The sequence below is a fragment of the Manis pentadactyla genome, chromosome 4, assembly GCF_030020395.1.
Source record: "Manis pentadactyla isolate mManPen7 chromosome 4, mManPen7.hap1, whole genome shotgun sequence".
Lineage (NCBI taxonomy): Eukaryota > Metazoa > Chordata > Mammalia > Pholidota > Manidae > Manis > Manis pentadactyla.
Window position 1 is genome coordinate 110,746,389 of NC_080022.1, and position 26,244 is coordinate 110,772,632.

The following is a 26,244-nucleotide window of genomic DNA, read 5'->3' on the forward strand; positions in this document are numbered from 1 at the left end:
GCCGCGGATACCCGCCGCCCCTGGAATTACGGAGTCCTTGTGATGAGGTCCCGTCCGGTGCAAGCGGTGAGGGCGGGAAAAGCGAAACAAACGCTCAGACTCACTTCAGGCAGTATTAGACATTAACGGATTCCACTGCTTCCCAAAATGTAAATTCGAAAGCTGAATGGACAAAATTTTCATTTCATAAACTTTGTTGCCAGTGGTCTTTTTGTTTCCCCAAAGAAGGGTACGCTGAGGAACTCCCCACCCCTCCGCCCCCACTCCCAAGGATTCGGATGCCTCCGGACGCAGGGACAGCCCTCTACCCTGCCTACATTCTTTGGGCAGTTGCGGCCTCACAGCCCTGGCCCGGGCTGGAGGTATTTCGTTTTCTCTCGGGAGGGGATTGCGGAATATCTGAGCTGCGGAGGCGTATGAGCTCGCCGAAGTCATTATTGCATGAGGGGTGAGGGGAAGTTAAGGTTCAGCGATGTAGTATGACCAAAGTTGAGGGTTGGTTAATATTGAAGCCCAGAGATCTGGTTTGACTTTCAGAATACACCCCCGACCCCAGCAACAACGTCTTGGTATGCTTTTGCCCCATCCGCCGCTTAATGGGAAGCATGGAAAAGACAACCCTTGTCCCAAATTACAGGAGAGAATTCACATCTCACCGGATTGATCTCCTTACTTCCTTAGCAATAACAGGGTGGATGCCATCCTCTTGGGTCACACGCACACTCCACCTACCGCTCTCTTACCTTAGGATCCTTTATTCTGACACAAGAAACAATGCTAGCAACGTGTATAAATACTGTGCTTTAATGAACTTCTTAAATAGAAATGCCACTAGAAAAATACATAATTGGAAAAGACAGGGTCCGTCACCCACATCCACTCCATACCCATGTAAAACTAAAAGGAAGAAATAGAAATGGTAATTAAAGCAGCAGCAAGAGGAGGTGACAATGAGGTCTCTGGGCCATCTTGTGGAGACTGAGGAACAGCATCTCTGATCTCATAGTTTTAAACAGCTGGATATCCAAAAGGAATGGAATCGCTCTGAAAAAAAAAGGCAATCATGTGGACTGATTTGTTTCTGCCTCAAATCACAAATCATCAAAAGCAAAGAAAGCATTTGTTTTTTAATTCTTTAAATTCGTTCCAATCAAATTTTATATATATGTGTATGTGTGTGTGTGTATATATATATACATAAGTTGTGAGAACCCAAACAGGACAGGGCAAGAGTTGGAGAGAAAGTTAGCACCATCCATCTGCAATGAAAAGTCACTGAGCTTGATGAGGATTGCAATGTAAAAGCAAGAGCAGATAAGAAAAATCGAATTAGGACCCTCCCTCACCCCAGACGGCCCTTGCCCTGCCCATGAAAAAGTCAGAAATTCCATTGGGACTGGTAAAGAGTGGTATTTGGATCTCTTTCCTTGGAGTTATCTTTAGGAGATACTCTTGGTGTCCATTTTCTTAATAGCTCCTGAAGATGGGATAGTTCTTCCTGGAGGCCAGAGATTGTGGGAGCTGAGAGGCCTATCTGAGGAGGGGGTGAAAAGAGGCAGAGGGGAATGTTACTGCAACTCTAGTTCTCTTTGAAGAACTGCTACTTACAACATTTTTTTAAATTGAAGAATAGACATATAATATCCTATTGGTTTCAAGTACATAAGTGATTCAGCATTTTTATATATTATGAAATGATCCCCACAATAAATCTAGTTACCATCACTTCTAGCACCTTCCAACTATGCCCTAGGTTCCACAAGCAGTTTCTCCCACACTGTATACTCCCAAACTTATCCACTTTAATACCAGCAGGATTCACTTCCCAATCCCTCTAGCCCTTTGCCTTTCCAGCTCCCGGAAACATCAGGTTTCTCCTAGAATATCTGGTTCAATAGTCAAGCCCGTTTTCCCACTCCTAATCCCTACCTTCCCTTCTCACCTGGACCTCAGGCCTTCCCCTCAGGTAGCAGCGTCTCCACAGCCTGATCTGGGGTCCCAGATACCCAGGCAGCAGCAGCCCCGGGGGTAAAGGGCAAGCTCCCCAGTGTGAGGGAAGCCCCCACTCCTGATCAGCCAGGCTTTCAGAGGAGACGGCAGGTCGAGGCAGCCAACGAGAAGAGACTGCCAGTAGGGAGGAACTGTCCCGCCAAGGACAGAGCTGATTCAGGGGAGTCAGGGTCCCTCTAGAGAAGAGCCAGACAGAACTGGGAGGTCCAGGAACCATAAAGCTTGGCTAAAGGGGAAAGAGAAATCAACTAGCAACCTAAAACCCAGATGATCCCAGGTTTCCCAAACTGGGTCAGGAAGGAATGTCCAGCTGCCAACCACTCTTGCTGCACTAGTGTTAGAACTATAAGCCTCCCCCCAATAACTCTTTAACTACTCTCCTCATTAGACTTCAAACCAGGCATCAGGACTGATTAAAGTTGGTTTTAAGGAAACTTGTAAAACATGTGTATGAGACAGGAAGACTAATAAACAAAAATGGAGACAAAAAGGATGCCCTCTGTGCTATTCTAGGATGTCCAGCTTCCAGGGGACTATCGTGACAGCTACAGAAGAGATATGGGATAGCTTTTCCCGGCGAACTCAGACACTGTTTCTTTCCACTTCTCCCTTGTGAGAAGGCCAAGGGAATTTTTAGGACGTTTAGACACCTTACCTGCTGTTTAGGGAGCCAGGAATCTGGGCAGTGTTCTGGGTCATAGCCAGTATTATGGAACTGAAGTGTCTGTTCATAGCTGTAGCGTAAATCCCAGTCCCAGACAGATAGCTTCAGGTCAATAGAGTTTCCAGCCAGGGGCTTTGAGTTATAGATACACCCTGAGGTATAGACCTGCGTATAGGAGTTAAACTGGACAGAGGAAATGAGAAAAAGGATGGTTAAACAAAAAAATGTATATATAATCCTTTTCCCAAGTCTAGAGAGAAATGAAACTCTGACCTCTTACTCTAGGAGGAAAGTCCAGTCCTGTGAATGAGCACCACCCTCCCCCTTTCCCACCTACAGACCTCATTTTTCATAAATAAGGACTAAACTTCAGAGAGTACTTCTTAATGGGGGAAAAAAAGACAAGCCAAAACTGGAAGTCACTGACCTGTCCACTTGGCTTTCCACGCTCCCAGGGAGTATCTCTCAAGAATGTGAGGGTGTCGGGAACCCTGACACTGTCATGAAGAGCAAGAAGGAAAAACTCAGAGAATTCAAACTCAGCTGGAAACTGCTGGAGGAGCTGCCAGACACAGTCAAGGAAGAGGAGAAACACTGGGGCCTGAGAAGAGGGAAATTTTAAGAGGTAAGAAGGGATTGTGGGGACCTAAATGACAAAATGATGAGGGACAAGGGACAGGGCCACTAAGGAGGTCAGGGAATGGAAATCTGAATAAAGAATAGTAGGGAGTTGTGGTGCCTCACTCAACTGAGTTTCCCTTTGAGATCAGTTTAACTTCCAGGCCCCTTCTGACCTGATTCACCACCAATGAATTATATAATAAAATCTCATCCCCATACTCCTTTAGTAATACCCCCAATACCTCCCAAAACATTCTCACCTCTTCACTGGCCGCAGCTCCCCCAAGTCGGGTGAGGAAGGGATGTCCAGCTGCCACCCACTCTCGCTGTACTAGTGATTGGAATCCAAGCAGTGTTCGGGCTTCAGGGGCTGAAAGCAGCTGGACGAGTGAAGAGAGGAGGCCATTGAAATCACGGTCACCGTGCTCTGGGTGATAGAAGGGACAAAGAAGGAGGGGCCAGGAAACTGAGGCAGAAGAGAATGAGGAAAGTAAACATGGCAGGAATAAGTGAGAGGCACAGAAGGGAAAAGTTTGGGGTAGGTAGGATTGAGAGGGCATATAGAAGTGAAGAAAAAACAAAGACCTTAAATGATTCACTTCATAGACTCCACTTGGATAGAAATACCCAGCTTTACAAGTAGGAGGCAGAATCATAAATCTGAAACCAACTTCCACATTGTCCTTTCCCACCCCAACCCCAATCCCCATCCACTGATGGAAGGATGGGAACAGAGGGCAGAGAACGCTGCTATTCTGGACTACCAGCTGTAGCAGGGAGGCAGAGGTAGTGCTGAATGACGAGTTAGAACTTGTGAGAGTCCCTAGTACCAGGAGAGGAGAATGTAGCCCTGTAAGGGGGCAAGGAAGACTTGTGGGCCTCCCTCCCAGGCAGGTGGGTAAAGGAAAAAGGCAAGGAAAGGAGTGGGTTGACCCAAGAAACTCACCTTGAAGTACTACAGAGCGAACCCTGGATGTCACTAAGACTGAGATGTCACTGGCCTTTCGAAGACAAGACCTGGAGAGGCAGGTGAGGAAAGAGAAGGCTAAGCCTGGAGGGAGGGCATGATGGGTTATGGGATGGAATAGAGTCTGACTCCAGAATTCTGCCACTTTTCCTTCTAAGGAGCAGCAAATAACAGTCTTCTTGGAAACCAAGGAGAAGAGTTAATGAGTTAATGGAAGGCCACTTACAAGTCCAAGTTGACAGATGAGGGAGGTTGGGGTTTGAATATATATATATATATATATATATATATATATATATATATATCATGACTTAAAAAAGAGGGACTACCTGACATAGTCCAGCCATCGTGTTCCTTCCAGGGCTGAGAGCCATTTATCCTCAGCTACAGATGAATCTGAGAGAAAGCAGAGCAGTTAGAAGGACAAAGAAATGGGGAGAATTTGGGATTTAGGATTCAGGGTTTATAGCCTGAAGGGTTAAGAGTAAGTTGGGTAGTGGTTGCCTAGGGCTGGAGCCAGGAATGAGAATTATGTATAAATGGCCATGACGCTCATAAAATTAAATTTGTTGTGATGGTTGTACAACCTTTTAGATATAATAAAATTCATTGAACTGTACACTTAAGATGGGTAAAGGGTGAATTTTATGTATGTAAATTATATCTCAAAACAGTTAAAAGAATACTTTGGAGTCAGGAAGACAGGAATCGTGAGTCTATGAGAGAGGGAAGTAGAGTAGAAAACTAAGGTTCATTGAGTTGAAAGGTTACTCATCTATAGAAGACTAAAAGGGCAAATCAGGTTAGGGTCAACAGACCTAGGGGTGGGGGTAAAGGGCCAAAGGTTACTCTCACCAGGCAGGCAGAGGGCCCTCAGCCTCAAGTGGGCAACTTGGACATCTGCAAGATTAGGCAGCTCATCCATAGTGTCTACCAGGATAACATCTGAATGCCCAGCCTGGAGCATCGACTCTACTGCTCTGGAGGGGAGCAAATCAGAAAGTAAGGGAGCAAATCTGCCCTGAACATCTAACCCTTGATTCTGTTCATCAAACCTCCCCTCACCTGATATCCTCCTTGTTAAAGTCACTGGCTGTGTAGAAGCCGCTACAGCGGAGGAGATCACTACCCCCAGGGTGATGCCAGGACAGGCGCTTCAGATGGGTAAGAGGGGGATCATTGTAGGAGAAACTCCTACCCTACTTTCCCTTGCCCCCACCCTGACCTCCCATAACCCTCTGATCCCCAGCTATTACCCCCATGCTCACACTGACCGGTCCACGGCCCTGGTGGAAGTGGCCAAATGCTCTCTTGACCTCACTGTCCAGGGTTCGGTTAGGGACCCAGAAATAATTTGGGAGGCTGTGAAATTGAGAGTATGTCACAGCTTGGCTCAGTAACCTCATTATAATGCAAAGCTCTTGTTATAAGGAAGCTGCTTAGGAGGGGATCATTCTAAGGGATCTCGGGTTTAGAGATCTCCGAGGTAAGGGGGATAGCTTTGTGGATGTCCCTAGGAGGTTGGAATTGGTGGGAAGTAAATATGACCCTAGATTTAGAGGGTCAGAAAACTGTAGGAAGACTGGGAGAGCAGCAGGGGTTGGGGTGGACTGTGGGATCACCTGGTAGCTATGTCGAACCTCTCATTGACGGTGCTGACCCTCCAGCCCCTGGCCCCCTGCTTTTTCCGCTCAGTCTCCCAGTCTTCTGATGCCTCCAAGAGGGGAATAGGTGGTTTTCTGGTGCCAGAACTCTGGCCTAGGGCGGAAGGGAGGCACAGAGGCGAAAGAGGAACCAGAGAGTTGCTCAGCTCTTTTTTTAGCCAGCCCCTGCTTTTTCAGACTCTTCACCCTTTCCTTACCCTAAAGCACCCTCACTCACCAGCCTTGCTCAGGGTTATCCCTGCATATTGCTGGGCTTGACTGCTCTGAGCTCTGGCTTGCACAATGGCCATGGTTACCTGTAGAGGAAAGGACATCCCATCCTTTGGCTCAGACTGAAGAAGTGAAAAGAAGGAAATGGGGCTCTTGTGTTGCTCCACTGTCTTTGCAACCAACAGAGAACAATAAAGGCAACAGTCAGGTAGGGAATGAGGTCAGGAGAACACATCCAGAACCACAGGATCACAAATGTTAATTCTAGGAGGAATTTTAGAAATAATCTCATCTAACCCTCCCTGTTTTTCAAAGGAAGAAGCTTGCCCACCATCACACTCCTGGTAATTGGCAGGGCCAGGCTAGAATTCAGGTCCCTAATTCTCATTATGCTATCATTTATCCCAGCCTTTTAGCCTCTCATTGAGGAGAGAAGCAGAGAGAATGATGGGAGGGATCCTGGGAAGTGGGAATTGCCAGGAAAGGATCCCAAGGCTCTACGGGGAGCAGTCCTTGGGTTGGGGCCTTCTTACCTGAAAAGCCTGAGGCTCTAGTCCTCCAGCCTCAAAACCAACTCTGAGCAGGCGGAAATCTCGGCCATGAATCAGAATCTCCTCAGGGATAAATTTAAGCGGGGACCCTGGACGGAGGAGCTGGACGCGGGATAGGCCACTCACTGAAGTCAAGAGTTGGAGAGCAGTGTAGCCATGAATCAGGATCCCTCTAGGAGGAACTCTCCCATCCCATCCCACTTCATTCGTGACTGCCCTCTGAGAACAGAGGAAGAATGAAGAAGAGTCCCAACACCCCCAGCAAACTCCTTCACCAAACCTCCACACTTACCTGCCTCCAATCGCCCAATGTTGACCAGGGCAAAATCATATTCACTGCTCAGGGGAGTCTCCTAGAACGAGCATACCACTGAGGCTAAAGACATCTGAAATCTCATTCATTGTCCTACTTTGGCAGCCCCTAACCTCCCTCAAGATAGTCCCCACTGAGTATCCATGATACATTCAAAAAGACGGCCCTGAAGCATAATTCTCACTCTCTCACCTCCTGTAATGTTTGTCTAAATCCTTCCAGACTCCCTTACCCATTTCTTACTAGCTATCCTTCCTTTGTTGCCCTAAACATCTCACCTGACTCCGCTGCCATCCATTGGGCTGGAAGGTGACTCTCAAGTTGGTGCAGATCAGGGTTCCAGGCAATTGAGGTTCCAGCCCCTTCCTCACCCCTGGGGCCCATGCTAGGATCTGCTCCCCTACAAGGGGAAGAAGCGAAGTCAGGTTATGACTGTTCCCAGTGTTACCCACTTCTCTGAAATGGGAGGATCTAAAGGGGAAGATTAAAGCTGCCCCTAGCACCGGCAGAATGAAAGCTTAGGAGGAGAGAATTTGTATTCTTCTACTGTAGAGCCTAGAACAGTGCCTGACACATACTAGGCACTCAGATTTTATTTATTGAGGAAATAAATGAGAAAAGAAGTAACAGGTTCAAGAAAACAGGGGCCATCAAGATCCAGACAGATCTGGCCTGAGAAGAGAGCAAAGGCAGAAGTGTGCTGAGCCAGGAGTACAGGGGTATCTTTGGCAAGATTTGACACAAAATTTGAGTAGGATGATATTTGGGGGAGCCTTTGGAGATCAGAAGTATCCGAAGGCCATTATTACCTGGGAGGCATCCAGAGGCCTGGCAGCTGCCAAGCTGATGAGTCCTGGGCTCTAGCATCCCACTTCCCTGGGCAGATTTTGGTCCGGAGAGCTGCAAAGGGTGTAGGTTAATCCCCAGGCCTCTCCAACCCTGGGGTCTCAGATTACCTCAACAGCCACCTCTGGAGGCCTACATTCACACTTTCAGGGGAAACTGAGATCGTGGCTGTGGGAGCTCAGGACCCGGGTTGACAGACAGTAAAGGGAGGGGCTGGTTAATGGATAATGAGACAATGAACTTGAGACTGAAAAAGACAGACCAAGCTTCGGCAGCTGAAGTTGATATGGGACACACCCTCTTCCTCTAGAGCCTTCCCCTCCCTTTTATCTCCACATCATTCCCATTAGCACCCTCCTGCCCACTGCCCCTAACCGTCCCCCCACCAGCCCAAATTTCTTCTCCTTACCCCCTCTGGCTCCTCCTTCCTGGGGATGATGTTGAAACTCTGGCCCCGGCCCCCCCACCACATTTCTCTGACTCCATCTGGGGATGGAGCAGTTAAGGGTGGGAAGATTTGAGGATGCTCAAACCCCTTGGGGAGAGGCTGAAGCTTGTAACTGAGAAGACGGAAGTCGGGAAGGAGGCAGGGGGAGAACACAAGGGAAAGGAGCATTGGGGTGCACGCACGATTTGGGGTCTTTTGAAAAGTGTGTCCAGCCCAGCTAGCAGAGGCTCCTCGGAAACTTCTGTTGACTCTTGAGAGGGCGGGAGAGATGCCCAGCCCCTTAAAGGAGAATACACACGATTTTAGAAAAGTAGAGAGGAAGTAGAGGAGCCTGAAAAAGGTGAGGAAAAAGTGGGGATCTGGGAAAAAAGTACCTAGATTCCCTACTTTACCCTAATCCAGATCCTATTCATGAGTATTGGAGACGGCCTGAGGGGAGCAAGAGTACTGAGTATTAACTGGAATAATTTGGGCCACTTCTCTGGGAAGCTCAGGGTTTTTTAGTCTTAAAGGGAAGGCTGGGGGAGAATGGGTAGGAGGAATGTGAAAGTAGTTCAGGCCTGCTTACTGCTCCCCTGAGAGACCTAACAAAAGTGGTTGAGAGGGAACAAATGGAAATTGGACTTAAGGGGATTTTTGCCTGGCAAGACCCAAGAAATGAGGAGGGGGTCAAGGTAGTGTTTTGTATATCCTTTTCTGGAAAGCATAAAATAGTAAGTCATGTAAAGTGGAAAAGTAGGGAAACTGAAATATTTCCAGGATGCAGACACAAGTGCAGATCTGCTTACTGGGGTGGGAGTGGGAGACCCAAGGGAAAGATATTGCCACTTAGTATATCAAACACACACACACACACACCACCCAATAGGAAACCAGAGCCCACTCCAGGTACATGACCTTTCCCTCCAACCCTGACACTAGATCTCCAAATTAATGATTCATATTCAGGACTTTGAAAGCTGAGGGCTGGAAACCTTTGTTCAGTTCAACAATCCCATCTCCCCACCCACACCTCTGCAACTGAAGCAAAGGTGAGTGTGGAGGCTCTAGAGGGAAGGAATGGGACTACAGCTAAGGGAGTCTGAGGGTAGGAAGGCAAAAATCCACATTTAGATATGAAAAAGACAGGAAGTAAAATACAAAGAGTTAATAGGCTGCTGTTTTATTGATTTTGAGTCTGTATACAGGCAGCAATCCTTAGGTGGGGGTCCCAGTTTTCTAAAGTGATATTCAATACTCTCTTCCCCACAGCAGAACACCCTTCCAGCCTCAGCTTTAGAAGTTCCCTGTCTTGGCTACAACTGGAAATCGTGAAGATTTTGTGAGAGACAGAGAATGTATCTGAGGCATATACCTGCTAGGAAAGTGACCCAGAAGCCTGACTCTAGAAGTCCTAAATGCTGCCAATCATCCCCATCCTCACTTGCATTCCAGAGCCCTCAATCTCTTGGGGGAATAAAATTTCCAAGGGCTTCCCAAGGGCTGTTGCAATAGGAAGAAATGTGTACCACAGTGTTAAAATCCCATTATCCACCCTCCTTCTCCCTACCATCCTTCATTCAAGAGCCTCGTTTTAGTCTTTAATAATTGGAGGTATAGGAGGAGCAGAGGAATACAGTAAAAAAAACCACCAGAGAAATGGAGGAGTCAGAAGCAGAAAAAAGAAAAATGAGTAACTTGGATCAGTACCCAGCCAGGCATGCAAAGGGGACAGCAACTGAGGACCACCTCTCACCTCCCCACACACACCCAGTGGAGGCTTAGTGGATGAAAGGAAGGCTTGAGAGACAAGGGGCTGTATCAGATTTTTCCATTTTCAGAATCTTGATCTGGTTACAGGTTTTTGCCAGGAGCGATGGACGCTGGGAGGTGGAGCTGAATGACTCACAAGATGAGTCACAGATCCAGTTATAAGCAGGGAAAGAGGCCAAGGTTCTTCCCACCCCCACTTCTCTCAGCCCTGTCAGCCAACTTCCTTCCGTTCCTTTTTTTACTGCTCCTTAACCCTGTGGCCAGTGGTGGGAGGTGAAACGGAGATAGTCTACAAGGGGGATGGCATAATATTTTGTTAATCAATTTAAATACAGGGAGGGGCCAAAACACCCTGTGATTTGCAGGTTGGGTAGCTACAAAATGAAAGAGACAGAGTGCCATTATGACTCACTGAAATTTGCAGTTGAAGGGCCTGGACAGAAAAAGGAAATTAGAAGAATCTGGCATCCAAGTGATTCCAGACCAGGAGTGAGCTTCTTACTCAGTCTTCTCATCTATGGCTGTGCGTCTGGGGCACTGACTCCTTGGAGAAAGAAGAGGACAGAGCCAGAGGTGTCCAAGTAACTCTGGGACAATCATCTCTGAAGCTTCTTTACTGGGGAAGCAAAAATGTGACTGGAAATGTGGACACATGGCTGTTTAGAAAAAGAATGGCAAAAGCTAGATTCTCAGAAGTCATTCAGAACTAGCTCCATTCTTTCTCAGTATCACCTCCCAAATATACAATACAAAGTCATTAGTAATTTTTGTTTTTATTGGTCTTTGAATTTTAGTTTCACTTGAGAAGAAAGTGAGCCAACAGGAGAGGGAGGATGCCTCCCAGGCCCTGTGCAGCAGTGAGTGGAACACCATCCCCCACTCCATGAAGAGATCAAATCTTAAAAACTTTTTTGATATAATCTTTTTATTTTTGTTGACAGAATCCAGTTGAGGGGAAAACTTTTGGTTAAGTCTTATAACTCTCAATAAAACCAGCATAGATGAAGGGAAGAGTCTGGAGGCCTTGCCCATAGTGTACTTGCTCCATCAGGGCTGGAGTGGAGATTGTAGGGTGTAGGGGTAGTACTGTCTTAAATCAAAAAAGAAAAAATAAGAACCCTGAAAATTTCCCCTCTCCAATAAAAGCCTCAGTACATACCCCAATTCCCTGGATTAAAAGAACTAAGTGCACTTATTTAAGCCTGAGAGATGATACCATCACTCAGTGAGGGATATGAAGTCTACCTCCCCCTTCACTCACAGACCTTGCCTTAACTAAGGAATTTTTGCTCATTTTGATTGCATGTCATGTACTCCTCTCCTCTCTTCTCACAACAGTAATTGCATAGGCTTGCCTATTCCACCCCCTCATCTTCCCAAAATACCACAAACCACCCTGAGTCTGTTTTCATTTCTCAAGCAATATTCCTTCACCCCCACATTCCACACAGCCTCCTCAAAGGATAAAACAAACTTTCCTCATCCCTATAGAAAAACATTCATTGACTCGGGGTCCCTCATCCTTAGAATGGAGGTTTATAATGCCTTAATAGTTACCCTCCCAAATTAGAAATTAATTTATTTCTTAATGAAAAGCTATAGGGCCTAAATAAAGCCCTCTTTTACCATACTCACTCCTAAGCCACTTCCCCACCACCCTGAATTTCCACCTTTTTTATTTGAAAAGAGGTCAAACTAATTGGGATTAGTTAATTTATAAATCAAAACAAAAACAAATATGATACAAGGTTTCCATTTTTGTTCATTTGTCCTTAGTTTTTAAAAACAAGTTATTGACTAGACTCTAATAACAGATTAAATCCAAACACAGCAGTCCAGTGGAGAATCAAAACTTTCCTGGTTTTATTCTCTGGGAAAACCCCTGGTCTATCTCCATTCCTACTGGTCCAGGCCAGAATCCTAAAATATAGCTGGCTGCCCGTGGAAAAGCTAGGTGAGCTGTGCAAATTTGGGGTGAGTTTACGCTACCTGTTGTTTGGGTGCATGTTTAGGGGATGGAAGTTCACGAGGTGGTGGTCTCACCAGTGTTTTGCTGACTCTAGAAACAGTGAGGTGAGCAAGGTACTCACCTTGGGCACAAAACTTAAAGATGACCAACCCAGTAATCAAGATACTATTTTAATGCACTATTTTTTGAAAATCAAGATCAATATTAAAAAATCTACAATGAATGAAGTATCAAAATTTTAAATAAAGACAGGATTCAACCCCATACTTGCTCAATTCAGTCTTATTTCTCTCACCCTAATCCGTCTTGTTGGATCCTGTCTTTAAGATTTGCTCATTATACATTCTTTTTCATTAATTTCTAGAAATACTGCCTTAAAACAGTATTGATCTTGATTGCTGAGTTTTTCAGTACCCCTTAAATTTTGCACCTGAGGGGAGTGCTCATCTCATACTAGTCCCAGCCATGCCCAGAAATATATATGCACCCTCTTTTGGAACCTATCTCCATTGACCTCGCTACTTCTTAAAAACGCTATTTCAATTAAAAGCCTAAGAATTAATAGCCACAGGAAATAATTAAATTAGCAGACTATCAGAGTTGAAAAATAAATGACTTTCAAGTTTGTTGAGGAGAAAGGAACCTTTCTAAACTGAACAGTTCCAATGCTCGCTGGCTTTGTTACCAGGGGGAAATGGGATGACAACTTTCCTGACTGGGCAAAAGCAACATAGCAAATACAAGCACCCCCAACACATACATACCTAACAACACATACCTAACAACCCATGTCTGCCTTAGACAAAATGTGGGGATTACATTCCACGGAGTGGGTTGTGAGTACATACAAGAGAAATCCATGTACAGAAAAATAACCCAATAACACTCTGGACACTTAAGTACACTTATTCCCCTTCTTCATATGTACCCAGGAGTGTTTACAATTGCATAGTTGGGTTTTTTTTCCCAGAAAAAAAAATTTAAAGAGAAAGTGAAATTGGCCCAGGATAGGTCCTCCAGTTTAAAGCTCTTAGAAATGGTGCTGGCCAGAGCATACGCTGTCCAGACTTGTGCTTTGTGCAAAATGCAAAGGAGCTCCCCATACTGTGTCCACAGGCCCACTCCCATCCCCTGGGAAAAGGGTTGGATCAGGGAAAAGGGGAAATCCAGACAGATCAGCTCATTGGGAGTAATCTGTGATCTGTGGCTATAGTTCACTAAAATATATATCTCTACCTGCCTTTTATAAATTGCCCCAACCCTACCCCATGTTTCAACATCAGTCCTATTATCAAAAATATCTCTTCTTACAAAGTATTTTTAATTATTTTAATAAACTAACCACAGATTAAGGTCAGCTATGGCTTAACAAAAGAAGCCAGGATGTTAAGTTCATTCTCCAACAGTAAAGAGGAAGGAGAATCACTTAAATAGGAAAAAAATCATTTTGAAAGCATTTTTGCTTGCTGGGGTCTTTTTGTATATTTTTCTTAAAAAAAAAAAAAAAAAGCCAAAAAGCAGTTGCTTCCTACAGAAACACAGCAGCAGAGGATGGTAGTGCTATATTTAGGTTTTTGGTTTTGTTTGAAACAGTCTAGCCAAAGGTCCATCCTTCGCCCACCCCTCTCATGGCGCTCTGAAACCCAATGTGTGCTAATTGCTAAGTAGTTTTAAAAAGATCACCTCTGCACCAGTTTACCTAGAGAAAAATCAACACACACAGCTGCTTTTCTCACTACTCTCTTCCCTTCCCCACGGAACTTTCTTTTTAAATAAAATTAAAATCTTAGGAAAAAAAATCACATCCTTAGCTGAGCTCAGTCCTCAAAAAGGATGAGGAAAAGATGGGACAATCAAGCAATCTTCTCTCAAACTAGAACAGATGACAGATGGCTGTTTAGAAGGAAACAAAACTTAAGAGGAAACCTTTTAAGTTCCTCCCTTTCCCATTTCAGTAAACTGACTTAAACTACTCCCCAGCTAGTAAGCACCCATGAGCACACACTGCCTTGTCTCTCCAGATCCTTCAGTAAGAAGTATTTATCCAACCCTAATTTCTATTTAGTTCCAATCAATAGAAAATTTGCCCAATTTCCCAGTTTCACTCCACACTCTCAACTCCATTACCATGTGCTTATTCCCCAACTTATAAGAACTTTGGTCTGTTTTTTCTTATACTGACTGAGGAACTCCTTTGCCTGTTTCTCCCTAAGACTTCTGCCCACCTCCCCATCCCCACACATAAAACCCTCCCCTACTGCTTTCCCTTAGGTCCTGGGTGGACCCAAGGGGTAGTAAGACCATCTTTCCCCTCCTAGTACTTCCTCAATCCCATCAAGATCCATAGCGGACAAGTACAGCCCTCGAGGCACCACCCAGCCCTGACCTGCTCTTGCTGGCCTGGCAGCTCTCCAGTGCACACACACTTAAAAGTTCCTAACCAGGTTCCTACAGACATTTCTGTATTTGCCTTGTCCACATGGGGGCTGGGTCTTGATGAGCCAATTAGTTGAGTTTAACGTTCTTTGTTTAGCCCCTTTGCCTTGAGGCTCTCACATTCAGAACCTGTGCACCAGCAGCTCCCCACCTGGGTCACGTTCCCTCCTCCTCAGTTCTTCCCTGTAACAGCAGGAGCAGAAGTTGTTTGTCTCAGGGTGTCCATAGAAGCTGCAGTTCGGTTGTTTGCATTTGGTCTGGGTTGGGGGAAGCCCCCGGGGAACTCCAGCCCATCCATCTGGCTCAGGGGGCTCTCTGTAGCCGTTGCTATAGGAATCAGCCACGCGGAAGGTGGGTGGTAACAGTGCGCCCCTGTGAACTCCATCCTTGGAGTGACTGCCTGGCTCCAGAGAAGGGATGCCGTCCTGAAGAGGGTAGGGTCGCCCAGGAGGGCACTGTCTGGGGAAGGTAGCATATGGTGGTAGCCCCCCCCCACACGGACCCCCTGCCAACTGCCTCCGGGGTTCCTGGCAGTGGACTCCACCCCCAGAAGGCCGAGGGATAGTAAAGCCCCCAGCGTAGCCAGTAGAGAATGCCATTGCCTTGGACTCTGCTTGGGGGGCAGTCAGCAGTTCCTCCCCACCATCTGGCTCTGGCTTTTTGGCTGGAGGAGGCCCACTCCCTACCCCTCCATTCATGATCTTCCTTTCTGCCTCCTTCTGCTTCTGCTCTGCCAGGAATCTTTCCTCAGCATCAGAAAGGTAGCGCTGGATCATCTCCTCCTGATATTGGTGACGGTGACCCATCTTCAGGGTTCCAACAAAAATAAATTTCCCTTCCCCTTGCATTGCAATCCTCATAATGTTCAGACTTTGCATCACCTCCTGGCTATACCTGCTCCCTCCATTGCCAACAGACTCAGATGTGGGCTTCTCAGATACAAGCCCATCCCCAGCTGCCTCCTCCTTGCCACCCTTCCAGCTCTTCAGTGAGTTTTTCTTCTTTTTCTCCAGTGTCTCAGTGCCACTGCTTACCCCCAAGCCCATTCCCATCCCTCCAGGCTTAGAACCCTTGCTGTGCATCAGGCCTCCCATGTTCTTCTTGAGCTTGCTACCCAAGGTTTTGCCAAAGCTGCCCAGTTTGTTAGCCACAGAATCTGCTCTTTTCTTGTCCTTTTCCCGATCTCGCTTCGACTTCTCTTTCCGCTTGCTGCCCTCGTTGCTGGTAGAGCTGCTGCCCACTGACTCCTTGTCTGATTCCCCAGACTCAGGCGTCGACCGGGGCTCATCTCCAGCTGAGGCTGTGGGGGACTCTGGCTGGGCTAGGGGAGCCTAAAAGAGACAAGAACAGGGTTGAAAGTTACCCGTGGTAACTGTCCGGGTTGAGGGAAGCCCTCAGGGACCTCTAGCCCATCCATCTGGCTTAGTGCTCCTGCAGCCGTTGCTATTGGAATTACCCATGTGGAAGAGAGGTGATAACACTCTATGAACTCCATCTATGGATTGACTGCCTACTTCCAGAGAAGGGCTGCTGTCGTGATGGGGGATGCTTCACCCAAGAGTGTCCTTCCCCAGTTCCAGTCAGCTCTCCCACGGACCAGAAAAAGCTGTATCTTTAATATGTTATCTCAGCTCCTGTAATTTAATACCTTTCTGTAACATGGAGACAACAAAATGAAGCCTGACTGCTCTTCTAGAGCAATGAGCAACTATACAATACATGGCCCCTACAGACACTAGAATGTCTTGTATTATAAATTTCCCTATGCCAAATGCTACCCAAAATTAATTTCAAGGACATCTTGACTGACCCCAACTAAGTCTAACCATTCTGCATCCCCTCAACCTTTAGACATTCAGCATTGGAGTCCATCAATTTGCCCTTGCTCTTGTGTTCCTATTCTGTGGATATGGTGATATCCTCACAGCCTACTGGACTAGGAGCTCTTTAAGCTATTCTGTCTCTTTAAGCTGTTCTGGTACCCAACACAGAGGTCTATGTATAGAGGGCGTGGGACAAAATAATGACATTCTCATGTTCAACAGGAAGTCTAGAAAACTTTTTTTGAAGAATGTGTCCTAGTATCAGAAAGCAAAGCTTGGTTAGACAGGGAATGTGAAAAACAGAGGGCACTAACAGGTGGAAAGGGAGGAAGAAAAGTATTTTGGGACTTATCTGATATTTTCCAGTTATTCCTAACCTTGAGTCTTAAACCGCCACTCAGAAGAGATTCAAAAGGAGACCACCACCAGATCTCGTTCTCCCTGTTGCTAAAAGTGAGGACAAACAAGGGTGGGGTAGAAGAAGTCCTCACCTGTGCATCGGAGGACACTGAGATCCACTTCACATTCATGTAGCCATGCAACAGATGCAATTTGACCTCTAGGGACAGGATTACACTGTGAAAAGGAAAAAAAAGGAATTTAAAAAGTACTCAGACCTTTAAAAAACAAAGCATTGCAATCCTGTTGGGAGGTAGGGTGGCAGAGGGCTACATACCTTGGGACTCAGGTGGGGACCCAGGGCTGGCTCTGAGCCATTGCTCTACCAGTCACTAAGCTTTATGACCCTGAGCAAGCCACTTCAACTTCCCTGAAACTCAGTTGGGGTCGATAATGGGTATAGATAATAGTATTTATCCTGTAGGGTTTTGTGAAGATTAAAATAGTATTTGGAAAGGTCCCAGCACAGTGTCTGGAAAATAGACACTATAAACAATAAACAGAAAATAGGCTACTATAAACATCCATTATGTTATCATTTTGAATATTATTTAAAAGGAGGAGCTTTTGATAATTAGTCAAGAACTTATCTAAAAGGCCCTAAATTCTGGGTTTTAAAACCAAACCCTCTTGGTTAGGTCCCAGTTGCAGGAGCCCAAAGAAGGAAGCACTGGTTAGAGGTAAAGAAGGAGCTCATGTACTCTCCATAGGAAGTGTGGAGGGATGCAGGAAAAAGGCTAAAATAACTCAAGTTCTGGGAGGTGAGGGAGAACACAATTTTCTTGCGGCTTAAATTCCAGAAGGGCAAAAATCTAGAACAAACTACTTTAGTCAACTTTTTAAAACCCCTCTCACTTGGGCTGTAGAAAAAGTGTAATTTGATTATCTTGATTTTTCTGATCACTCTTTTGGGGATTCTGGGATGTACCACTGCAAGAACACTCTTCATATTGTAAGGGAAGAATAAGTTGAGATCCCAGGATTCCCATTTCTTTCACAGGGAGGAAAAAACAGCTTGCATGCCTGAAGAGACCTGATGACCTGTCTCCCATCTCTCCATCTTCCCAAAGACACTGAAGCCAGGATGTGATTGTCTTGTCTCTGAGCTGAGGAAAAGTTCACAAGAGATGGACACTGTGGAAGAGATTGCAACTACAAAGCAGATAGAAACGCTAGGCCTCCCTCACCTGGCCAACTGGACATTGTCACTGTCATCTTTTCCCCACTCCCAGCCCTTTCCAGGGTCCACAGCAAAGTGCAAGGGCAGCAGCTTATGCTCTGAATCTGTAAGTGGGATCACAGCTGAGAAGGAAAAAAACACATCATCAAGGAGTCTCCCTGAAGAGAGATGCAAGCAACTGAACACAAACTGACTTCACTGAAGAAGAGATTGAAACATACCACAGGCCTCTAACTGCAGTCACTTCTTAGTTCGTTGTCAGTTACTTAGTATGTTACTTAGTATGTCAGTTACTCTGGCATTAAAAATTAACAGGTTGGTTTTCCCTTACTACCCAGCACACAATCTAGCCCACTAATCTCCACAACTCCCCACCATCAGTCAACTAACACTCATGATGTTCTTGCCAGTTAAGGTGGATTCAGGGATTCAAAGTCATTATTGAGACAGATACTACAGAGCATTATTTGGAAGGTTCTATGACCTTAATATGTATGTTCTTTACTCCAGAACATGGAGCAGGGAATATAGGCTACTGTGTTTTTTTTCCCAAACTTTCTTTTTTTAATTGCTTGTTTGTTTTTTAAGTTTAGAACCCTGGTATATCTTACAGCTTAGAAACACAGTATCAACATGTGCTGCCTGGGCTTGCTTGTCACTTAATTCTTTTCTCCTACATTCTCTTTTATTTTGGTTTTCAAGTAAAAATAAAGCAGACCAAAAGACACAAGTGACACACACTGCATTCAGCACCTTGTTCCTGGGCACTCTCCTTCTGCTCCATGGACACAAGTGCAGAAAAGTGGGCCTGATCATAGGCGAGCACCAGAGGGGAGCGATGACACTGGCTGGCTGGGACCTCCACGGGCAGATAGATTCCCCCAAAGGGAATAGGGGCGAATGCTGCAGGAAACCATGAAGATTATTATTAAAGCTCTGTTCTTACCTAATGGGCAACCCCTTTACCTCACTCTACCAATTGAGTCCCTGCTTTCATTCTAACCCCAGGTAAGTAGTAATTCTCTCCTAGGAAGCCTCATCCCTTAATCCCAGCTGCTTTAATCTGAATCTCTTGAGAATTTTGCACTGTTCTAATTGTTTTTTCTCCAGGAGTCTATATATCCCCTTTCCTGCCCTCCTTCCAGTGTTTGGCCAAAGACTCTACTTTGCAAATAGGGATACTCCTGGTGGAGTAAGGACTGGCTGACTCACCTTCCCCTCCGGAGTCCCTCAGCATGGTGTCTGCCACGACAACGATGGGCCTCCTAAGCACATGGGCAAGGACAAAGACATGGAATTCTTCTAGGCTCTCATACACAGGCTCCTCTGAACTCTCCACCCTAGAATTGCAGGAGGGGAGAGAGAGGAAGGGATGCAGTGGAAGGGAGGGCGAAGAAAACAAAATGAGACCCCTGAAGACCTGTTCTGCAAACAGGAAAAAGAAGAATGTCCTTTTCTGATTTCCAGTCTTAAGGATGCCACTCAAGATTGGAAATATTGATTATTTTATGTTACCATGGCTGTTTCTACTCCCATTTCACAGATGGGGAAATCCAAGAAGAGAGATTTGAAGGTTCTAAGGTTTAAGTAGTGGTAGGAATCAGGAGGGACTTTCCCTTAGTACCCACCTTGTTCAACATTCTTCCCCTATTCTCTACCCAGGAGCTCCACACACAACCATGTAGCCTCATCTTATGTACCTACTACAACCACACACATATCATACTCACCATGTCCTACCAAAAAAAGAAAAGAAACAAAAATTCCTGCTCCTATCTTCCTTTACTTGAAGAACAGCCTTACCGTCTGCCTAGTAATCAAATCAGAAATCTGTGTAATATTTACTATACTTTATCTCTCATCTTCAGTTAATCACCTGGCTTAACCAATTCCATTTCTTAAGTATCTCTTGCATCTGTCTCCTCTGGGCTATCTGTAATCCACCACTCTTGTTTAAACCAATGGCCCTCACTTTTCTGGATTACTACAACTGCCTCTAGTCTCAGTGTCCTCCAATTCTTTGTCCACTCTGCTATGTGTTCAAATACACAAATTGGTCCTACCACTCCTATACTCCCAATTCAGTGGCTTCCCATTCCCTAAAGCAATGTTTTTTCTTCAACACTGGGTGCTTGCTTCAAATGCTGATTTCTGGGCCTTAAATCAGTCCAACTTAACTGGACTTCCTTAGGGTGAAGGTCCAGAAATTGGCATTTTAGACAATCCTCCTAGATTATTCTTAGGCACAATAAAGTTTGGGTAGGCAATAATTTTTAACTTTTTACTACAGAAGATTCTAAAAAGACTTAAACATATTCAAAATTAGAAAGAATATTATACTAACTCTCATGTATCCATCACCCAGACTCAACAATTGTATACATGGTCAATCTCACCTAGACCTTGATCTGTTTCCCTATCAGCCCCTACCCCAACCCCACCCAATTACTTTGAAGCAAATCCTAGACAGCATATCACTCCATTCATAAACATTTTAGTTTCTATCTTTAAAAAATAGAAGGCCTCCTTTTAAAAGCAACCACAATGCCATTAATATCACACTTCAAAAATTTAGCTATAGTCAAAAATAGACATTGTTCACATTTCTCCAACTGTCTTATATAAATGTCCATGCATTCCAATTAGTTGATATGTCTCCTAAGTGTCTTTCAGATTAAATTCCCTCTCCCTTTTTATTTTCCTTGCTATTTATTTATTGAGGAAACTGGGTCATTTCTTCTGCAGTTTGCCAAAGTCTGAAGAGGATACAATTTTAATTCCTTAGCAAGGTACAAGAGAAACCTTAGCACAGCACACAAAAATCTGGATTGCCCAGTCACATCTATCATTCTGCACTACATACTCTGTATTCCAGCAATATTGAACTAACTGTAGTTCCTTTACACGTTCTGTGACTTTGCCATGGTTCCTCTCTTTTCTTCTAACATTCTCTTAGCAGGGCATTTTGGGTACTGAGGACTCAGTAAGGATGCCTGCCTACTCCTCACTTAGCCATACTTACCCACCACAGTTGGCTCCATTGGTACCTAAATGCATGCGAGGTTCACTTGAGGCAAGCTTGATAAGCTCATTCCATTCCCTCTGCCATTCATCCTCTGTGTATACCAGTCCTGACTGTGTAAGAGATAGGCAGGGGTTATCAAGCAAGTAGAGGTTAGGTTCGTGAGACAAAAGCCATCCCAACTCACTCACATTACCCCATGCCCTATTCTCTTAGCACTTGGCTCACAATTTGTACTACAAACCAAATCTCTTCTCCCTTTTATAGTTAAAATCCATGAAAGAATAGTCTGATCTTTCTCACACTTTTTCTATTATTTTCCAACCCACTTAAGTCTATCTTCTATGTCTGCCCTCCAGCCTATACCCCTCATCCCCCACATATCACTTCTACTAAATGACCCTGGATAATAATGGATGATAATCTTCTAATGCCAAATTTAGTGGACTCTTCAGTTCTCCCCTTTCTTAACTTTCATGTGGCATTTAATCTCCTCTTGAAACTTTCTTCTCCTGTGGCTTCCACAGTACTACTTTCTCCTACCTCTCAAAACACTGTCTACCCCAGAAATACTGGTGTTGTGTCAGTAATTTTAGCCTTGGTTCCTTCTGGGTGATCTCTTCTGCTTCCATAAACTCATCTACTGCCATCTATATTCAAGGGACTCTAACATGTCCCTCTCTAGCTCAGACTTTCTCTTAATTTCTATATTCCCTTCAACTGCCTACTGAAGATTGCCACCTGCCTAGGACTACCTCAAACTCTACACAAAACTGAACACCTATCTCTTCCAAAACCCACTCCTTCTTATATCCCTACCTTAGTGAATAGCAATAACACCCAAATACCCAAGCTGAAAACCAGGGAGTCACCTAAGACTCCTCTCTTTCACTTACCCAACACCTGGATCCCTTTAGTCAACAGCATGAACTACTGCAATGCTTTTACTCCTTCTAGTCTTAACACTTCTGGTTCATTTTCTACAATGCTACCAGAAAGATCTTCCTACATTTAAAATCTGATGTTTGCTTCCTGCTACTTCTTTTAAGAACTGTCATTACCAACTAGATATAGTTCAAACTCCTTAAGCATTGCATACAAAGTCCACTTCCTGGCCTCTACTCATCTGTCTAGTCTAATATGTAATTTGATTAGCTGGAGTTCCTTGAATGTACCATTGGTCTGGGCTTTTGTGTAGGCTGTTCTTTCTGCCTGGAGCAGCCCACTCCCTATCTATTTGGTGAACAATTTCTCAACTGTCAGGAGATAACTCAAATGTCACTCCTCTAAGAAGCCTTTCCTAAATCTCTCTGGTAGAATGACCACGCCACTCCTTCCTTTGTGTCTTCCCTCCTCAACTGCTATACAGACTTCTATCATGGAAGTTATAATCTGTTACTTTGTTGCAATTATATATTTACCTATCTCCTACTACTGTTAAGGGCTGGAACCATGTTATGCAATATGCCTAGTGCCTACTATATAATCAGTAATTTATACATGCTGAGTGAAACTAATATAGGGGCTTTAGAATATATATAATTTGGGAGACAAGTCTACCTTATTAATTTATATTTGGCTTAATTAGTATTAAAATGAGTTTACACTACCTAGATACACACTGACAGAGCAGAAAGAATCACACTGGATACAGGAAGGCATCAGGAACAAATTCAACAAATTAAAAAGCTGTTGTGAACCTATTATACTTTAATACAAAAAAATGACAAAGCTATTTTCAGTTTGTAAAATATTATCACAACTTTTTTCAATTGAAAATAAAGAGCAATGCACAAGTTATATGTGGGATGCTCTAGTCACTCTGATACATGGTCACTGATGCACACACACAGGAGGAATCTTTTCTTCCTCTCACCCTTTTCTACTTCCTGTTTTTATACACACACAGCCACTAGGTGGTGCATCCCTTCTAGCCTGAAAATGCTCTTAATGGGTTTCACCAGTAATTTCAAAACAAAATCAGAAGGCCTGAAGGGAAACAAAAGTGAAAATAAAGAAGTGAAAAGACATCAAACTAAAAAGCTTCTGCAGAGCAAAGGAAACCATCAATTAAACGGAAAGACAACCTACAGAATGGGAGAAGAATTTTGCAAATGATGTTATCTGATAAGCAGCTAATATCTAAAACATATAAAGAACTCATATACCTTAATACAAAAAAATAAAAATAAAAATAATAAATGGGTAGGGGACCTGAATAAACACGTTTCAGAGAAGACATACAGATGACCAGCATTACTAATCATCAGGGAAATATAAATCAAAACCACAGTGAGGTACTGCTTCATACCAGTCAGAATGGCTAATATCAAAAGGACAACAAACACCGTTGGTGGGAATGTAAATTAGTGCAGCCACTATGGAAAACAATATGGAGGTTCCTCAAAAAACTAAAAATAGAAATACCATACAATACAGTAATTCTACTTCTGTGTCTGTAAGACACTTTTTTTGAAATCACTAATTTGAAGATATATGCACTCCTACATTTATTACAGCTTATTATTTACAACAGGCAAGATACGGAAGCTACCTAAGTGTCCATCAATAGATGAACAGATAAAGAAGATGTGGCATATGTACACAATGGAATATTACTCAGCCATAAAAAAGAACAAAATACTGCCATTTGCAACAATATGGATGGACCTAGTGGGTATTACAGTAAGTGAAACAGTCAGACACAGAAAGACCAATACCATATAATTTCATTTGTATGTAGAATCTAAAAATAAAAAAAAACAAAACAGATTCATAAACATAAAGAACAGACTGGTGGTTGCCATAAGGGAGGGGGATGTGGCTGGATGGATGAAATACATAAAGGAGTTAAAGAGGTATACACTTAAAATTATAAAATAAATTAGTCACAGAGGTGGAAGTACAGCATAGAGAATATAGCCAATAATACTGTAATTCCTTTGCATGTTGACAGATGGTAAGTACACTTACTGTGGTGAGCATTTAGTAATGAAAATAATTGTCAGATCACTAAGTTGTTCATCTGAAACCAATGTAATCTTGTATATAAACTATATTTCAATTAAAAAAAAACCCACAAGGAGGCCCAGTATATCAGAACCATTTTAGTTAGTTTGGTATTTGATACTGGCTAAAAGAAGCACCCCAGTCCATCACTCCTCTTCCCCCACTCCAACTCCCAAAGTGGGGTATAATGCTATATGAATGGTCTGAGCTAAGATAATTATTTGGCCATATTTCCAGTATGGAACTTTCAATGTACTATAAACAAAGGGAATAAAAGATTGCTCATTCGATAGCCACTATTCTCTATGCATGTATTTCCACTGAGAACCTTGAGAGGGAAGAAGTGGCTGACCAAGAATAAAACATGGGAATTTCTGTGTCTCCTGTCTAAATACCATCATAATCAAACCCCACCTTTAAAATAGTAACTACTACAATTTAATAGCTGGAATTGGGTACCATCCATTCTCTGACTGTTGCTGTCACCTCTACTTAAAAGCTAGCATGCTCTAGTTTGGGCTTTTCCTGTCTCTGGAGTGGTCAGATTTAAGGTTCAGGTATGGTGTGAATTCAACAGTGAAAAATGCAAATTCTAGGCTGGCTCTAGCTCAGGCAAAAGAAGCTCTCCACAAGGTGTGCCACAGGGTTTGGAGGTGAAAAAGAATGCCATTTACTTGGCCTTGCCCCTGTGCTTTTATTTCCCTCAGGAATCTTCTGGGGGCAGACTGGCTGATCAGACTGGATTCTGACCTTAGTATCATCCTAATTTTAAGGAGTTCTTTGTTTTTGAGAAAGAAACAGAACATATTCTACTTACATATTTGAATTCTCTAGGACATAAAATTCTAATAACTAAAACAAAAAAATCTCTTAGTTCTATATATATGTGGCCTGTAACAACAAAGCAATAAAGGGACAAAAGAAAGAAGATGGACAGAAAAAGGGAAGTTTCTGAAGGGATAGTCCCATGGTAATGCCAGAAACATCCAGCCATATACATGGCAAAAAAACATATATACACAAAGAGCAGGAGATAAACACAGAAGACAGAGAGAGAACCAGGGGAAAAGGAAACAGGGAGACCCATTATGTCTATGTAAATAATGTCATTACTAAAGGGAAGGGGTCAACAAATGTTTTCTGTAAAGAGCTATACAGTAAATCTTTCAGGCTTCCTGGGCCGTAAACAACTACTCTGTTCTGATGCTGGAGCAGGAAAGCACTTCCATAAACATACACATATAAATGAATGGGCAGGGCTGTAGTCCAATAAAATTTTTTACAAAAACGGTGGGATTTGGCCCGTAGACCAACCTCTGTTATGGGTTATGAGTTTGCCCAACCCCTGATTGAAAAGTACAATCAGTCCACTGTTACTTTCTGATACAACAGCAGCCTCAATGCTAAACTATGCTAAACCCGCGAAGTACCATTCAAACTCAATTAAACAGGCATGCTTTTAAAATTTTTAAACAGAGTATATGAACAGCGAAAAAAAAGTTTCAAGCATTTACATTTCTATAACAGTTGAAAACATAGTCCTTAAAAATTGGTCTAGCCTTATTATAAACAAACAAAACAATACTAAAATCCTATGGACTTGTCATATCTCATTTTGCAAGACTGACACTAAAGGCTTACTGAGCACCTGTCAGGATAAGCACAATGTTAGATTCATCCTCTACAGGTGTCAGCTGCCCCACACCAGATGTCATGACTACATCAGAAGCATCTACCCTATGGTGTTAACTGTATTTTCTATAATTTCCAAGATAACAAGAGGAGTTAGCAGTGACCTAAGCACTTAGAAACATTTCCTGCTGGCAGGCACTGAGCATTTCCCCTAGGAAACTTTGGGAAACAAGATGTTGCCCTCACCTCTTTATTCTGCTGTGTTTGCTGCCACCTCCAGCGCCGTTTTAATGCTTCCTTCTCGGCTCCCTTCTCCATCAGTGCATACAAAGCTTTCCGCAGCATCAAGTCCCGATCATGGAAACCCCACATCCCTGTGGCAAGAAAACATAAAAGACACCTTACCTTGACTCAACTCCACTTAATTATGATACACAGACCCTGGTATAAAGGAAATCAGGCTAAAGCCCAGGTTCAAAGAAACCCTGGCTGTACTTAGGGTAAAGATACTTAAGAAAAAGATGCTCCTACTCTGGAGGTTCAGAAACCTTGAGAACTTGAAAGTCAGGGATAGACTTCATCTTATAAACTCCAGAAAGGAAGCCCTTACTCCTGATTTAAGTCTAACAACAGAGAAGCAGCAGAGAAGATGGGTCTGGCACATGGCAATCAGCATCAAAGACTGAGGGATACTTGGAAAATGGGGACTTTTTTAAAAGCCAAAGCAA

General features: G+C 43.9%; 2 protein-coding genes and 1 long non-coding RNA gene across 8 annotated transcripts in view; 1 reads left to right on the top strand and 2 right to left on the bottom strand.

Moving 5' to 3' along the window:
- Positions 1–100: 100 nt before the first annotated feature.
- Positions 101–5,227, top strand: LOC118920038 (uncharacterized). The gene is made up of 3 exons (XR_008997118.1): positions 101–362; positions 3,130–3,299; positions 5,121–5,227. It is a non-coding gene; the product is annotated as an uncharacterized LOC118920038 (long non-coding RNA).
- MTMR11 (myotubularin related protein 11) lies at positions 375–9,287 on the bottom strand. Of its 4 annotated transcripts, none has more exons than XM_057500657.1 (17): positions 8,256–9,287; positions 7,810–7,900; positions 7,279–7,400; positions 6,980–7,040; positions 6,670–6,812; positions 6,144–6,258; positions 5,885–6,020; positions 5,537–5,624; positions 5,328–5,416; positions 5,118–5,242; positions 4,592–4,658; positions 4,242–4,312; positions 3,556–3,722; positions 3,102–3,275; positions 2,666–2,857; positions 1,943–2,236; positions 375–1,534 (listed from the first exon to the last, which is right to left on the bottom strand). In XM_057500657.1, the coding sequence occupies exons 1-17, from the start codon at positions 8,460–8,462 to the stop codon at positions 1,379–1,381; spliced, it is 2,298 nt and encodes a 765-aa protein (XP_057356640.1). In that variant the 5' UTR covers positions 8,463–9,287; the 3' UTR covers positions 375–1,378. The 4 variants fall into 4 exon arrangements, with proteins under 4 accessions (XP_057356640.1, XP_057356639.1, XP_036756350.2 ...); XM_057500656.1 differs by having other exon boundaries at positions 3,556–3,761; XM_036900455.2 differs by having other exon boundaries at positions 3,556–3,761; positions 6,144–6,222; positions 8,256–9,286.
- A 4,212-nt stretch (positions 9,288–13,499) lies between these two features.
- The window catches only part of OTUD7B (OTU deubiquitinase 7B), a 66,158-nt gene continuing 53,413 nt past the window's right edge, over positions 13,500–26,244 (bottom strand). For all 3 annotated transcript variants that reach the window (XM_036900452.2, XM_057500655.1, XM_036900454.2), the window contains exons 6-12: positions 25,763–25,890; positions 20,876–20,988; positions 19,066–19,193; positions 18,607–18,756; positions 17,861–17,975; positions 16,766–16,850; positions 13,500–15,782 (exon numbers count right to left, since the gene is read on the bottom strand). In XM_036900452.2, the coding sequence (XP_036756347.2) occupies positions 14,574–15,782; positions 16,766–16,850; positions 17,861–17,975; positions 18,607–18,756; positions 19,066–19,193; positions 20,876–20,988; positions 25,763–25,890 (1,928 nt within the window). In that variant the 3' untranslated portion in view covers positions 13,500–14,573. The remainder of the gene's footprint in view (positions 15,783–16,765; positions 16,851–17,860; positions 17,976–18,606; positions 18,757–19,065; positions 19,194–20,875; positions 20,989–25,762; positions 25,891–26,244) is intronic.